This window comes from Anguilla anguilla, chromosome 10 (genome assembly GCF_013347855.1).
Source record: "Anguilla anguilla isolate fAngAng1 chromosome 10, fAngAng1.pri, whole genome shotgun sequence".
NCBI lineage: Eukaryota > Metazoa > Chordata > Actinopteri > Anguilliformes > Anguillidae > Anguilla > Anguilla anguilla.
In genome coordinates this window covers 11,313,157-11,327,437 of record NC_049210.1, presented here as the reverse complement: position 1 = coordinate 11,327,437, position 14,281 = coordinate 11,313,157, and the positions used below count along the sequence as shown (strand labels likewise).

At 38.3% G+C, this 14,281-nt stretch overlaps 2 protein-coding genes across 11 annotated transcripts in view; both read right to left on the bottom strand.

Annotated features, from left to right (window-relative positions):
* Positions 1-1,477, bottom strand: part of LOC118237267 (dematin-like) — a 29,217-nt gene extending 27,740 nt beyond the window's left edge. For 4 of the 9 annotated variants that reach the window (XR_004767140.1, XM_035435794.1, XM_035435793.1 and 1 more), the window contains exon 1: positions 1,217-1,475. The gene's annotated coding sequence lies outside the window, so the exon portion shown is untranslated. Of the gene's footprint in view, positions 1-717; positions 743-1,216 lie in introns of those variants that run through there. The other 5 variants (XR_004767139.1, XM_035435799.1, XM_035435798.1 and 2 more) reach the window with 5 other exon arrangements.
* Positions 1,478-7,390: 5,913 nt separating this feature from the next.
* Positions 7,391-13,267, bottom strand: fgf17 (fibroblast growth factor 17). Of its 2 annotated transcripts, none has more exons than XM_035379795.1 (5): positions 12,699-13,267; positions 12,568-12,604; positions 11,933-12,110; positions 10,490-10,596; positions 7,391-8,718 (listed from the first exon to the last, which is right to left on the bottom strand). In XM_035379795.1, exons 1-5 carry the CDS (start codon positions 12,917-12,919, stop codon positions 8,428-8,430), a joined length of 834 nt encoding a protein of 277 aa, XP_035235686.1. In that variant the 5' UTR covers positions 12,920-13,267; the 3' UTR covers positions 7,391-8,427. The 2 variants fall into 2 exon arrangements, with proteins under 2 accessions (XP_035235686.1, XP_035235687.1); XM_035379796.1 differs by having other exon boundaries at positions 11,933-12,077.
* Between the last annotated feature and the right edge of the window lie 1,014 nt (positions 13,268-14,281).

Genomic DNA, 14,281 nt, shown 5'->3' with positions numbered 1-14,281 from the left:
TAATCACAGCTTCATCCAATGTGCAAGATAGAGTGAAAACCAGCATTCGGTGTTTATAGGCTAAGGTTTGAGAAAGCCTGGAATAGATCACCAACACTGTCCCAAAAGGTAATTGTAATTCAACCTGAACAGCAGCTTCCCAAAATACTAAAAGCCCACATCTGCTCAGCCAGAGAGAGTGTGCGGTTCATGACGATACATTATTGACTGAAATCTAACTATAGTCATGCAGGCTCCAGGCCTCCTACGCCGAGCTTTTGCTACTAAGCACATAAATTCTGCAAATATTGAGGACATTGAATTTGAGGGAGTTCCAAACGTTAGCATTTAGAAAACAAAATATTAAAATCTGGTCCAAAATCAGCGGACACTCAGAGTAGCCCCATCAATGACCAACACATTCAAAAGGGGGGCTAGGCTGCATCAATTCATTTTAAGCATCCTCTTGCCATGTCTAATAATAATATAGCCTACGTAATAGCCTATTTTCGGGTTCATTATGTTGAACGTAATACTGTCAGAAACCAATGGGGTTATCTGTGATCATAGTGGATTGCAAGCATCTTGCATTTTGTTTTTTATTTTATTGTTTGCTTTCAACAATTCTATCCCTCAATAAATTGACGGAACCACGTCATCCTCACATATTTCACACGTGTAACCACTTAGCCTAAAAATAAAAAGGCTCACTTCGAGAACAGACTATACGGGACAAACCTCTATGCGGTTGCTGCTCCGTTACCCTTGACTGCATGTCACAGCATCCATTTCACCATTCGCCTGTCCTAATCCAGTGAGTATGGGACCTGTCCGGCTATCTCCATCGCCAGTGATGTTATGTAAAAACATCACATCGCCCTAGCATAATCCCAAACATAAATTCCGGCTATTTTGTTTAACGGTTTTACAGGTTCCGTGTTTTGATGTCATTTAAACAAACAAAGAAACAAACAAAAAACTTAAAATCGCGTACTTTTATTTGAAAGGGAATTATAGCCTACGTTGCGTTTGTGACAGCCTACTGTTTAGTCTACGTTCTTCATAAATGCGTTATTGAAAACATCTAATCTTCGAATACCAGCAGAAGAATCCCCGAACAATGTAGTACAATTTAAAATGCAATAAAAGGATATAACAATTATTTTAATTAAACTGTTCGTGTAACTATAACGACTGAGTGTAGAAACGTGACGGAACATGATTTGAATGTTCTTACCTTTGCACACCTGCAAATATTGTCCTTTTCCAAATAAACCAGCCCTCCGTCTCCTCCTTCCACAAGCCAGCAAACTAATCCCTTTTGCTTTTAAATTCCCTGGATACGGTTTACTGTTTGAGGGCTAATACAGGCCAAATCCTCCAATTCAGTAGTCACATAGAGGATATGGCCGTTTCGGTGGGGAATAGTTATCAGGACTAGCCTCGCTGCACTGCATGCACAGAGCAAGGCTGCTCTATTTAGATAGCGGCAATGTGCGTTTCTACTGTTGCTGCCTGTCGCACAGCTGGCTCAATCCATTCTCAATGACGGGGGGTATGCTGGAAACATGACATTGCACTATTTGCCACAGATTAAAAGAGATGGCAAATGTGTCATTCTGAATCGCTACACCAAATAGTATATGAAATAAGTTGTTATTTTTTCAACATAATTTATAATAAAAAATAATGCAGGGTTTTTGTCGGCCTGTATATTATGCAATAGCAAGAAAAACATGCTATTTAACATTGTTGACTAATAACAAACGCAAACACAATGTGAATGGAAAACGATGGAATGAAATCTTATTAGCGTTTCAGTTCATGGGCAACATAATTAACACTAGAAAAACGTACAATGTAAATGGCCTGCTTTTGTCATCACAGAACTAAGTAAGGACATTTTGTAGCCTACATAATTTGGACAATTTATTGAACCAAATGCTGATGTTGATGTCATTAGGAAAACGATAGAAAAATTGACTACTAGGAAATGGGAATGCTATAATGAGACTAAGAGAATTGGCGTACATGGTGCAATTATACAAGTGTAGGGAACTACGTCTTCCTTTAGCAGCCTTAAACGTTGCATCTAGCCAACGACAAACAGAACTAATAGACGTTACCTCCACATGGAACGCACTTCCAGTTTGTGAAGCTGACACGACATAGGCTATCTCCATTAGGAGGAGCCCATTTCCTTGGGCATCCGTGCACCGGTTGCCAGGACAACCAGCGTTCGAGTCGACGTCTGTTCGCTTGTGGATATAAAAAGATGACTGGTTTATATTCGCCTACAGCGTCAGTAATGGGCCCGACCCACTGAACATAAAGTCGATGAAGCCGAACAGGCGTGTGGCCCTTGATGGACTACCCGTCTCTACACCACAGTTAAACCAACCCCTGAGATTGCCATTTTAAACGACAATTTTTATTCTTTCTTGCTGGCTGGCTGGCAGACTATCTATCTGTATATGTATATATGCACAGTGACGTGAAAAAGTATTTACCCCCTTCCTGCTGATTTCCTCTATTATTGCATATTTATCACGTTGAATGGTTGCAGAACTTTAGACAAAATGTAATATTGGACAAAAGGAAATTGAGTAAACACAAAACACTTTTTTTTTTTCAAAATTATTTCATTTATGTAATGAAAAAAGTTATTAAACACCCATTATTCTTGTGAAAAGTAATTGCCCCCTTAGATGCTCAATCAAACAATTTACCAAATTTAATTGATAATTAGATTCAGCTAATTGAACACAGCCAGGCATGATTGCAACCAGCCCTGCTGAATCTAAACCTCACTCATATTGAACCTCATAATCAATGTGAAGTGGTCACCACAAATTTTCTAAGAGTACACTACACCACAATCAAAGGAAATTCCAGAAGAGATGAGAAAAAAGAAGTTGTTGACATATATTGGTCTGGAAAGGGTTGCAAAATCATTTCTCAGCCTCTGGGGCTCCAACACACCACAATGAGAGCCATTATCTCCAAATGCAAAAGACTTAGAACAGTGGTGAATCGTCTCAGGATTTTGGTACTTGCCAAAAGGGTGCAACGACAACTCATCCTGGAAGTCACAAAAGATCCCAGAAGTACATCCAAAGAACTGCAGGTCTCTCTTGCTTCAGCTAAGTTCAGTGTTCATGATAAGACAAAGACTGGGCAAAAATGGGATTCATGGGAGAGTAGCCACTGGTGAAAACCACTGCTAACCAAGAGAAACATCAATATTCATCTCTCCTTTTCAAGAAATCACCTGGATGATCCCCAAGCCTTTGGGATAAGGTTTTATGGACAGATGAGTCAAAATTCAAACTTTTTGGGCAGTGCAGGTCCCATTATGTCTCGTATAAAGCAAATACAGCATGTCACAGTAAGAACATCATACCAACAGTCAAACATGGAGGTGGTACTCTGATGGTGTGGGGATGCTTTGCTGGCTCAGGACCTGAATGGCTTGCCATAATTGAAAGAACTATGAATTCGGCTCCAGAAAATTCTTAAGGATAATGTCTGGGCATCTGCCTGTGAGCTGAAGCTGAAGCTTAATTGGATTAAGCAGCAAGATAATGATCCAAAACACAAAAGCAAGTCCACATCTGAATCAAACTTAAAGTATTGAAGTGGCCTAGTCAAAATCCTGACTTTAAAACAATTGAGAGTTGTTGCAGGACATAAAACTAACAGTTCATGCTCAAAAACCTACCAATTTGTCTGAATTAAAGTAGTTCTCCAAAGAAGAATGGCCTAAAATTCCTCCTTAGCAGTTATTGCTGCTAGATGTAGTGCAACCAGTTAAGTGGGAAATTACTTTTTCACATGGGCAATATTGGTGTTTGATTATTGTTTGCATTAAATAAATGAAATGATATTAAAAATGTGTTTTATGTTTACTCAAATTCTCTTTGTCTAATATTACATTTTTGTCTAAAGATCTAATCCATTCAGTGAGACAAATATGCAATAATAGATAAAATCAGGAAGGGACAAATATATATAATAATTCCAGATAGGCCTATATATATGCCTGTGGGGTGTATTATTGTTTGTAAAGGATAAAGGACTAGAATATAGACAGTGCCAACCAGGCACGTGATCCACCTGACCTCGATTCTCCAAACTGTCCCAGAATGGCATTGACAGGATTCCATTCAAAGTGTGAGGTCAAACATTCTTTGTTCATCTAGAAGAGATCTCCATTGGCAGGACAAACAAATTCAGAATACCCCAATACCCCCCCGCAGGCCTATGCAGAATGTCAAACGAGAAAAACAAAAACGCTATGCTTTCATTCAGTGGGTAATGTAAAGGATTCCCTCTGGACTCATATATAAATGCACAGTAGGAATGTGTGCAGTAGGGACATTATTCACTAAGCACTGTGTACAGTCAGTATTTTAGTAGACTGCCATTTCTGACCTGCTGAACAAACTGATAAAAATAAAACTCACTGAATTTTTACCTTGACTCTTGTGTATATAGAGTCTTGTGTATATAGACTCTTAGAAAGCCTTTTCTGATTATTTGTCATGGACAATACATATACACATTGTTGCACTTTAAAAACATGAAACAGATATATTGTACCATGGGTTTCTAGCCTGAGCTAATCTGGAACCCATGTTCGTGGTTATACTTTAGAGTTTTAAAATAAATATTATTTCATTACAAAAAATAAGATTAAACTTACATTCAGATACACGATGACAGTTAGAAGGATCCATTTTCAAAGGATTCCTTTGAAATAAAATAAAACACAACTGGACCTTTTATGACTATTTACAGGTTTAATTTAGTTTATTTCTCTAGTTTTACTGCAATATTAAGTTATTTAATATTTTATTTAAGGAGCTGTATGAATTATGATTTAGTGGATTTTTTTATTTTTTGCACACTGCTTTATTTAGCCTGCTTGATATTGTGGTTGCTAATTTTAAACACTGGGTGGCGCCATAGCTCTGTAAATCGAATCCGTTTTCCTCTTAACCATTGCTGAGATAAATGATAGATGCTGTGCATTTAAATTGGGTTTTTAAAAAAGGTAAGCATTGGATCATTATCCTCCTGGAAGACTTAACCATGATTCAGTTTTAGCCAGTTTTAGTTTTAGAGGAAGCCAGGATTTAGTCTAAAATCTCCTGGTCCGTGATTGGAATCTATGACATGCATCCTCACAATGGGCCTCATTCACGAAACGTGTGTACAATCAAATTTGATCATAAACTGTGCGTAGGAATTTTGGCATTCCCCATATTTTGTCTTATCTATCTGTTTTCTTATGCTAATCACATGGACATGTGATTAGCATTTACAAACAGTCAGCAGGGATATGCACAAAAACAAAGTTCCATATTGGTTTTTCATTAGAACATTTTAATGAACAAAAGTAAGAATTATTTATGTGAAAGAGGCCCAATGTTCAGAGAAGCAAAATAGCCCCACAACATCACATATCCACCACCATGCTTCACAATCGGGATTTGGTTCCTTTTCTACATGACCATCCCAGTTTTTACACTAAACCTACTGGTGGTGTTTGTGGCCAGAAAGCTCTGTCTTTGTCTCATCTAACCATAGAATCTGGTTCAAATCAAAGTTCCAATGATGCTTAGCAACTACTAGACACTTACATTTGTAGTTTGACAACAGTAAGGGCTTTCTTCCAGTAAGCTGTCCAAATATCTTACTGGCATGGAGGTGGACCTAGGATGCAACCAACTTCTGTAATTCTCCGATTCCTTGGAGAATTGATTGGTTTTTGAACCATTTGTGGGGGGGTTCACATACATATTCTTCCAGGCAAGTTAATTACAACTCCAGTTGTTTTTAATTTTTTTTAAATTATTGTCCCAATAGTAGATATGGATATTTTCAAGTGTTTTTAAACCCACTGCCTAACTTATGAAGGGCAACAACATTTTGTCTCATTTCATTTGCGTTGTCTCCAACCTTCCGTGTTGATAGATGAGTAAGGAAGTTTGGCACGTGCGTCACCTCATATTTATACCTCAGTGAAACAGGAAGTCCTAGATGACCACTTAACAGTTCCTAAAGACTCAGTTGAACTTAAAAGGTATACATTAATGCAATATACTTCAATTCAATTTTGTTAAAAAATTCCTAGGGGTATCAATAATTGTGACAGACATGTTTCTGATGAAAAATATGTATTTCTCAATGAAGACATTTGTTTTCTTTGACTAAGAAAGTTTATATTTTTCTCATATTTTCATTGCAAGATAAAGCAGATAAGCAACTTTTTTCAAAGCCTTTTCCCCCCTCATCTTTACCAGGAGTTCCAACAGTTCTGGAGGGCACTGCTCCAATCTAACACAGGTCTAATATTATTACATCTAAAATCCTTTCTGCCTTTTGATTTTAAATGTAAAAGCAATATTACTTCATGGCAACTATTTTGTTCTGCAGTTCAATTACTATAGGTTAAGCATATATTTCACCACACTTAGGTTATTATTAATTTGTTTATGTAATGTTTACCAAAACCAAATAAATTGTGAGTAGTTAAAATATTTATAGTGTAGTGATGAGATTTTTGGTTATGCACCTGGTCTTTAAATGTAGGATTATGATGTAACTTTTAAATGTATGGATACTAATTACAGTTTACCTATTTGCCCTAATCATGCTTACACCTGAAATACATGTTTAATAATAATGTCTGTTTGCCAGTGTGTATTGAAGCCTGATTTGTAGTAGATTTTCCAAGTAGCCTGCTACCTTGGAAATTGGCTGTAGAGTCAGCAAATCACTAGAGGTCGCATTGCAGCAAGTGTATTTAACGATTATATCCCAGCCAGCTTCCGGACCACACCAACTGAAAACGTCGGTGAAAGAATACAGACAAAAAAAAGATCTCTGCTCATTCATTTCCTTTTCAGATTAGATTGATTAAACCATGCTTGAATTCCCACAGGTGCAGGACACCGTATTCAGAGTCACCGTTCACCGGAGGCAAAGTCACTGGTTTAATTACTGATAGCGGTAAAGTGATTTCAGTTCTTGCTCAGTTCGTGTCTTTAATGAAAGCACGTTCCCAGAGGAAGCTGTACCAGATTCCACATGTAAATGGAGCCCAACTGAAAAGCTACTCAGGTGACCTTGCGCTGCTTGCCAGTTTCTCTCCTTCTCTTAGCGCATGCTGCTGAATTCCCTTTGAAGGTAACACTGACTAAACTGTATACAAGAACGGCAGCCTACTTTATTGATGTAAAATAATTCAAGTGATATTAAATATTATTTATGTGATCTGTTGGAGTTAAAAAGTTCAATTTTATACATGTGTGCATTTTTATTAACATAATTAGTATTAGTTGTTGTTCATAATTGATAAGATTGTAGTTTAGATGGGAGGGGGCCCAGGCTCTAAAGCAGTAAATATAACCATATTAAACTTATTTGATATCAGTGAAGGTAACAAATTATGGTTTTCTAAGGTGAAGGTGGACCCCAAGTGATATGATATGTGTGCTACAAATTCTCAGAGGGACTGCTCCTGTGGGACTTGGAATATATATTGTGTGAACTAAATCCCCTTCTTCAGAATGAAGAATATCGATTGTTTACAGTTCCTGGCTCATACCTTTTCCTTGAAATCTAACAGATGTTATCAAAAACTGTGGTGATAGAAATGGAGAAGAAGGTAACAGCCATATACCTTCCATCACACAGAAGCTTTTGCACCTGCTTTTTATTCTGAGGTATTCAGCAGGTAAACAGGCTCGCACTATTTATTTTAAAAAATTACATAGTTCTCCTATGTAGACAGCACAAAACATACTTCTTGGTAAACTTACAGATGGTTATAGACAAATGTATACCCCATTCACTTTTTGCACAATGCACAATGAGTTCTGTCATTTGAGCCACATGATTACCTGGATCTGATCGTGTCGTTCTGCTCAGGAAGTTGTCTCAAAAGTGTACTGAAACGGAAAAAGCATTTAAACCAGAGGTCTCAGGAACCATGTGAACCAGATAATCACATTACATTTAATATTATAAAAAGAAGATAGATAACTGCCGCAACTAATGGAAATTTACAAATGAATGCCTTCAGTGCAAGACAGAAATCAGCACCCGCTCCCACTCACCTCGATGGGTTAGAGCAGATGGTTGGAACCAGACAGAGTCAGAGCATTTATTCATCTTTCTAACTGTTCATGACCACTGCTCTTCTCCTTGCAAAGCGCTGACAGACATACAAACACACACAATAATATTAAATATATACATTCATTTAATTTGCTATCTCACCATATTTACACGTGACCATTTTACATTAACATCTAAACGTCTCCTCTCGCTTTTTTTTTTTTTGGCATTTAAAAGTATTAAAAATATAAAAATAAAGTTGCTTCTTTCTGTTATTATTTAAAAATATGAGTCCAGTCCTATGTACAGTTTCGTCCTGTGTTAAGGAGACGTCCGTGACTTCCTGTTGCGTTTGGCTCTACGGGTGGGCGGAAAGCTGATGAACTCAAAGTGTCTGGGTCTGTCCATGTTGGGGAAGGGCAGTGGGCCCTTGTGGAGCCTCTTGATGAAATGGACCTCCCTCTGGTTCTGCCTGGTCTTCGAGGCCTTGATGGGCCTTCCTTTCCTGGTGAAGGCCACGTACCAGCCCTCGTATTTGGCATTCTGGAAGGCCGTGTAGTTGTTCTCCAGGACTATCTCTGTGAAGATGCAGTCTCTGCTTCTTCCGTTGGGCTGTGGGTAGGTGCGAAGGGAAGATTTTAACATGTAAAACAACAGAACACGCACATTCCAGCTCAGACAGATGCTGAACTAAGCAGGTGACTAAATAAATTGTTTTATTAATCTGCCATCAAATATATACACAGTTTATTTGGAGCTAGTAAATTAATTGCACTGGGGAGCACACTCGGTGTGCAGATTGCAGAATCATCCTTATTATTTAGTGAAGATTTTAAACCAGAGAGCCGGCAATGGCAAAACAGCACTGTGACAGTGCCACTGGGTAGCACCCTACTTTCTGCTTTACATCACTCTCACTGGGTTCTCAGACTTGGATGAAGTGGTTGAGTGAGCACACAGGCCCGGGTAAATGAAATTCTGGGCAGCCCACTGTGATATGTAAACCCGAGGGCCCAGTTGCCATTTTCTGAGATGGATATGGGCTTTTGTGCTCGGAAGAGTGACGGCGAGCGAGGCTGATAACCTGATTAACGAGGACAAGGGGGGAAAAAGGCCCCAGCATTCCCCAACAAGCCAGTTCTACTGGACCAGGCAGCGTTACTCAGAGCCCAAGAGAAGAGGCTGTTGTGATGTGTGTTGCATTAAGGTCACCAGTAGCTGAACACAGGATCATCACTGACAAGAATGCTACTGACCTTAACCCACAGACTCCAACGCTGATTCTGAGCAGAACCCATTCATGACGCAAACAATAATTTTAACATCAGAATTCCAGAAGGACCACAGCTGCCAGTTTAAAGTTTCAAATAAGACTGGGGACTGCACATGACAGGAGACAACCACTGTCAAGCTCATATCACTTTTGCAATTTCATCTATGTCAGTTGTGTAGTTCTGGAAATGTCTGTATTGTTGCCAAGAATTTTCAAGAAACCTACGGTGCACACATTATTTCTTTGCCATTTAAGAAAACAAATATTTGTGCAAGTAACTCTATACAAATACCCACTCTCTGAAGTTAACTTTTCCCAAAAGAGAGATTTTCATGCTTTCATAAAGACATATTTCACTTTATCTATGTCTTCTAGAAACACAAGTTGTTTGAAAGCAACACTACTACACCTCATATCTTTATTTATTTATTTATTTATTCATGGTTAACACATGCCCAGTCCAGAAACCCAATAAAATAAAATTCTGCTGATAAGTTTTGTTTTCACGGCGAGAAGACCAGAAGATTTCCCCGCAGGAAGAGGAAGACTGACATCTGACCAGACATATTACGGGTGTGAAAAGAATGTTCGCTCGTCCCTGGTACACTGTTTGCCAGACCGGGATCTGTAAGGCCATCAGCCCATGAACCGTGACCAGCCCCTCTCCTCTCTTTGTTCCTCAGTGAGCCAGGTTAGTGCAAGCTACCATTCCCAGCTCCGTCTCTCATATTTCAACTGGAATCAAAGGTGTACCGTTCCATTCATTGTGGCCCTCCCCCCTGTTCCACCCTGTAGCTGGATAATACTTTGATTGCTCAGTCATCACAATGAATTCAACAGACTTTAAAAAAAACCTGCATCTTTCTTTTCCTTTGAGTGCATTTGAAAAAAAGGCCAAAAACGTCAGTAGCTCTTTGTATGTGGGTAGCAATAAAAAAATTGACAACCATCCATACATAGTTTAAATAGTTATTAAACTAAGATGAATAACATTTGAATAAGAACTCTCGTATAAGAAGAATATGATGAATTAAAAAAAAAAAAAATGTGAAACATCCTCAAACATTCCTAGCATGTAAATAAAAGTCTACAATGGGAAACATGACAAACCTTTCCAACCAGCTTTCCCTTCCGGTTCATGCAGAGGTAGCGTCCGCTCTCTGCTCCTCTGATCCGAACCCGACTGCCAAAGGTGTCCGTCTCTACGAAGAGCCTGGCTGCAATATAAAGTGAGGTCCACCGTATCAACACACAGCCCTGGTGAGAAGACAGGTTTCAGCTGCATTACAGCCCACCTATAAACCCATGAAATCTGCCCAGCCCTGAGGACATTTTATATCCGATTGATATATTGACGTTGGCGCATGAGGGAAGAATGGGATGGTATGAGGCTGGTATGAGTTCATCCTCTGGATTTGAAAGAATCTATGATAGGGACAGATGGACCTTATCAGAACCAGGTGTGTAAGCACAGGGAGTTAAAACTAAATGTTTAATGTTTGAAAACTTTAGAGATTACAATACATAATGTATATAATTCACAAATTTAATGCACAATATATTGCAAATGTAGTGATTATAGCTTGTGGATTCATAATGTTAAAATGTCAAGTGCACGAGATAAGCAGAAATAGTTGTGTGTGTAGTGTAAAGGAGCTTGAAAAACTGAAAATAGATGCTTGAAGTGTTCAGAGACTCAACCCGAGGAACAAAATCAGTCTAGATATTTCACAACTACCAACAATTTCCTTCATTGACAAAGCCCATTTAGCACATCCGAAAAGGTGAATGCCTATACCTCAGTAGGATTAGTGTGAATGTAACAATACAATATGTGGCTTATAGACTCTGAAAAAATTGGCACTGATTAAAAGAAACACAGTATGTGCTCTATGTAACAAAATACTCCCTACTAATGACTGAGATACTGGAAACCAAGAAAGATGTTCAGATTACATTCATCAGAAAGGCTACTATTAAATGATGTTAAATATTTGACTTTCAAATAAAATGAACTGGGGTTATGGGGCATGTGAAATTATTAGGAGCCACTTAAGCCTTTCTGGTTTTGCCAGTAAAGAATTTGTTAAAGTTGGTGTTCAGGCAAGTGAGGAAGGGGTACTTTGTTCATGGTTACTTACGAAGTTAAATAATTTACTTTAAAATCCAGTTTTCAAAACAGAACAATACTTAATCCAGACAGAATAAATTTCCCAGCAGAGTATATTATCGAAATTGACCAACAAGGGTAGGCCTAGGTTCATCCTTCCTAATCAGGTCTTTCACCCTTCTTGTGTATTGCACACAGACAAAGGGTGGCGTTTGATTGAATAAACAATGGCTACTCGAACATTTAATTAACATATACAGTACACATAGTGAGAGACCCCTTCGTTGATGGGCTTCTTAATTCTACGTTCTTGGATTTGCCCTGCACAATTGAATGAACCCGTTCCTTTAATTTATATTTTAGAAATATTTAGGTTGTAAAGCCAATGCTTACTATAATTGGTAAATTCTTGAAAAGTAAGGACATGTACAAAGAAAACCCACCGAAAGTGTTGCCATCTTCAGCGGTAGCGGTGACCTTCTTGCCTTGAATCTGGACGTGCTTGCCGCTGGTCCTGCTGTATAGCTGGTAGACCCTGACTTGTCGTCGGCTGAGCTGGTCCGTCACTGCGCCCTGCTCCCTCACATACTGGTTAAAATTAGGAGACGGGTGATTCTCCCCCTTTTTGTTTTTATGTAAAGGGAAAAATAAAATCACAGATTTTTCTCTAATGCTCTCTAAATAGTCGAATGAAACATGCAATACAAGCTGAGCAAAGTAGACCTATTAAGCAATTGGTAGGGATTGAATACTGAATATTGATAATTGGGTGCTGAACTTAACAACAGGCTACTAATACTTTGTGTATTATTTTTTATTGCAAATATATTATCATGACACTTATCGTGTCGTTATTTAAATATAAAGCTGTCAATTATCAAAGAATTTAAAAAGTTGAAGGCTACTTCAGCAAAAACACGAAGCCAATCAATAAGACCTCTAACCATATGCAGACATGGATACACGTTATATAGATACAGATAAACATCAACCATTAATTGCATCATTTTAACTCGTCGCTACTTAAAGATAACTGCTAAATGCCTGGTAGCAAAATCTGTACACTGAGAAGACATACCTGCGCATGACACCACAGCACGAAGAAATGAAAAGATCTGAAATTATGAGAAATTGAATATAATAATTAGTTGTTGTTAAATTTCCCCAGTTACACATATTGTTAATTATTAGATATTAGAGTATTCTTACATGTAAATACAGCGCTGATTTATAGCATACATTCTCTTGATCTTTTTTCCCCAGCGGTCTGACGATGTTATTCCCAAATGCGGCGGAATGTAAATCCAACAGAAATTCTCCTCAAGAGAAATGTGTGCTCCCACTTGACCTGTCCTTTCCAAGTCACTGTTCAAATGAGCAAACTCACTCCATTTAAAAAAAACTTCAGAAATGATCGAAGGTTTCTTCATAAATCCACATTTGAAACATATCTTGGTCCTCTCATCAGATAAAAATTAATCCAAATTCAAAAGAAAAGTTAAGCTTGGGTAAACTACGAGCGTGTATCCAAATTTACAATTACTACCCGGTGAGTCGTCAAATTCCATTATTACTGGCAAAGGAAGTGGCCTCCTTGTTGGGGATGTCTACAATATACAAAAAGACTCATTATGTACACTGAAACTCGTATGCGCTGCGGGGACTTGGATTGGGATGTAACGAAAGCGACTGGTGCAGCTCAGTGTTTACGCTGTCACTGCGTCCCCTGATATATCCAAATTTAAAAAGCCTCCTCGCCCCTTGCGCGTCTCGGTCCTTGGCTGTGGTAAGGTGAAAAATGAGGGAAGACGAGGTCCCTCCCATGTATTTGGAAAAGGGGATCTAGTATAGTGGGTGGGCAATAGGAGAATGCTTGGTGTCACCTTGAAGAAACACTAGCAGTTGAAAAAAAGTTATGAGATAGTAATGTTGTCTATCAATTCAAGTTAAAAGATTATGAGGGAGCAGCCAATCATTTAAAAACGTATTGCAAATAGCAATTATCGGCAGTTGCCTAATAATACACCTTTTATAGCTGCTATATTTCTGAATATTGTAAATATTTAAAAAAAAAAATAACTTAATGCCCATTTCTGCCCAAATGTGTATGTAAAAATGAAAACAATGAAGGTGGGTAAGATTCTACGAAACAGGTCTTCTCAGAGACCACAAGAAAACAATTCCCACCTGCAGAACGAAGAAAGGGGGAAATGTTACGGACAAGCGCGTACTTTATCAAAATTGCAGTCCCACTCGGATTTGATGGACGTAGAGAAACGCTTATCTAGTTTTTTGAAGGTACTCAGACCATAATCAGCCAGTGTATTTAAAAAAAAAACATGTGGTGTTGCCGTGGAGGTCTGGTGTGATATCCCCCATCAAAAGCATTTAATTATCCCCCGTATCTTGTTAAAGGAGTTTCGGCTCACACCATTTGCTAATGTGGTAGCCACAATCAATAACGTCACGTCTACTTTTTATTGTGGGAACAGCAGTTATCTTTTGTTCGATTACGTGGAATAAACATCGACGTGGTGTTAACAATTATCCACAGGATGCCCAAGTTTCTGACTGTTAAGTACCAGTAATTAGTAGCACCGCGCAGATTTCACTCAAATATCTTTAGGGAAATCACTTATTTTCAATGGCCTTTGAAACATAATCAAGGCATAATGTAATTTTTTTAAGTAATCAACAATAGTAGGGTTTCAAATGTATTTTAAACAACTAGAAGTACAGAATTGCGATGAATTGTGACACATTTAATTTAAAGCAATGGAAACAGGTCTGTT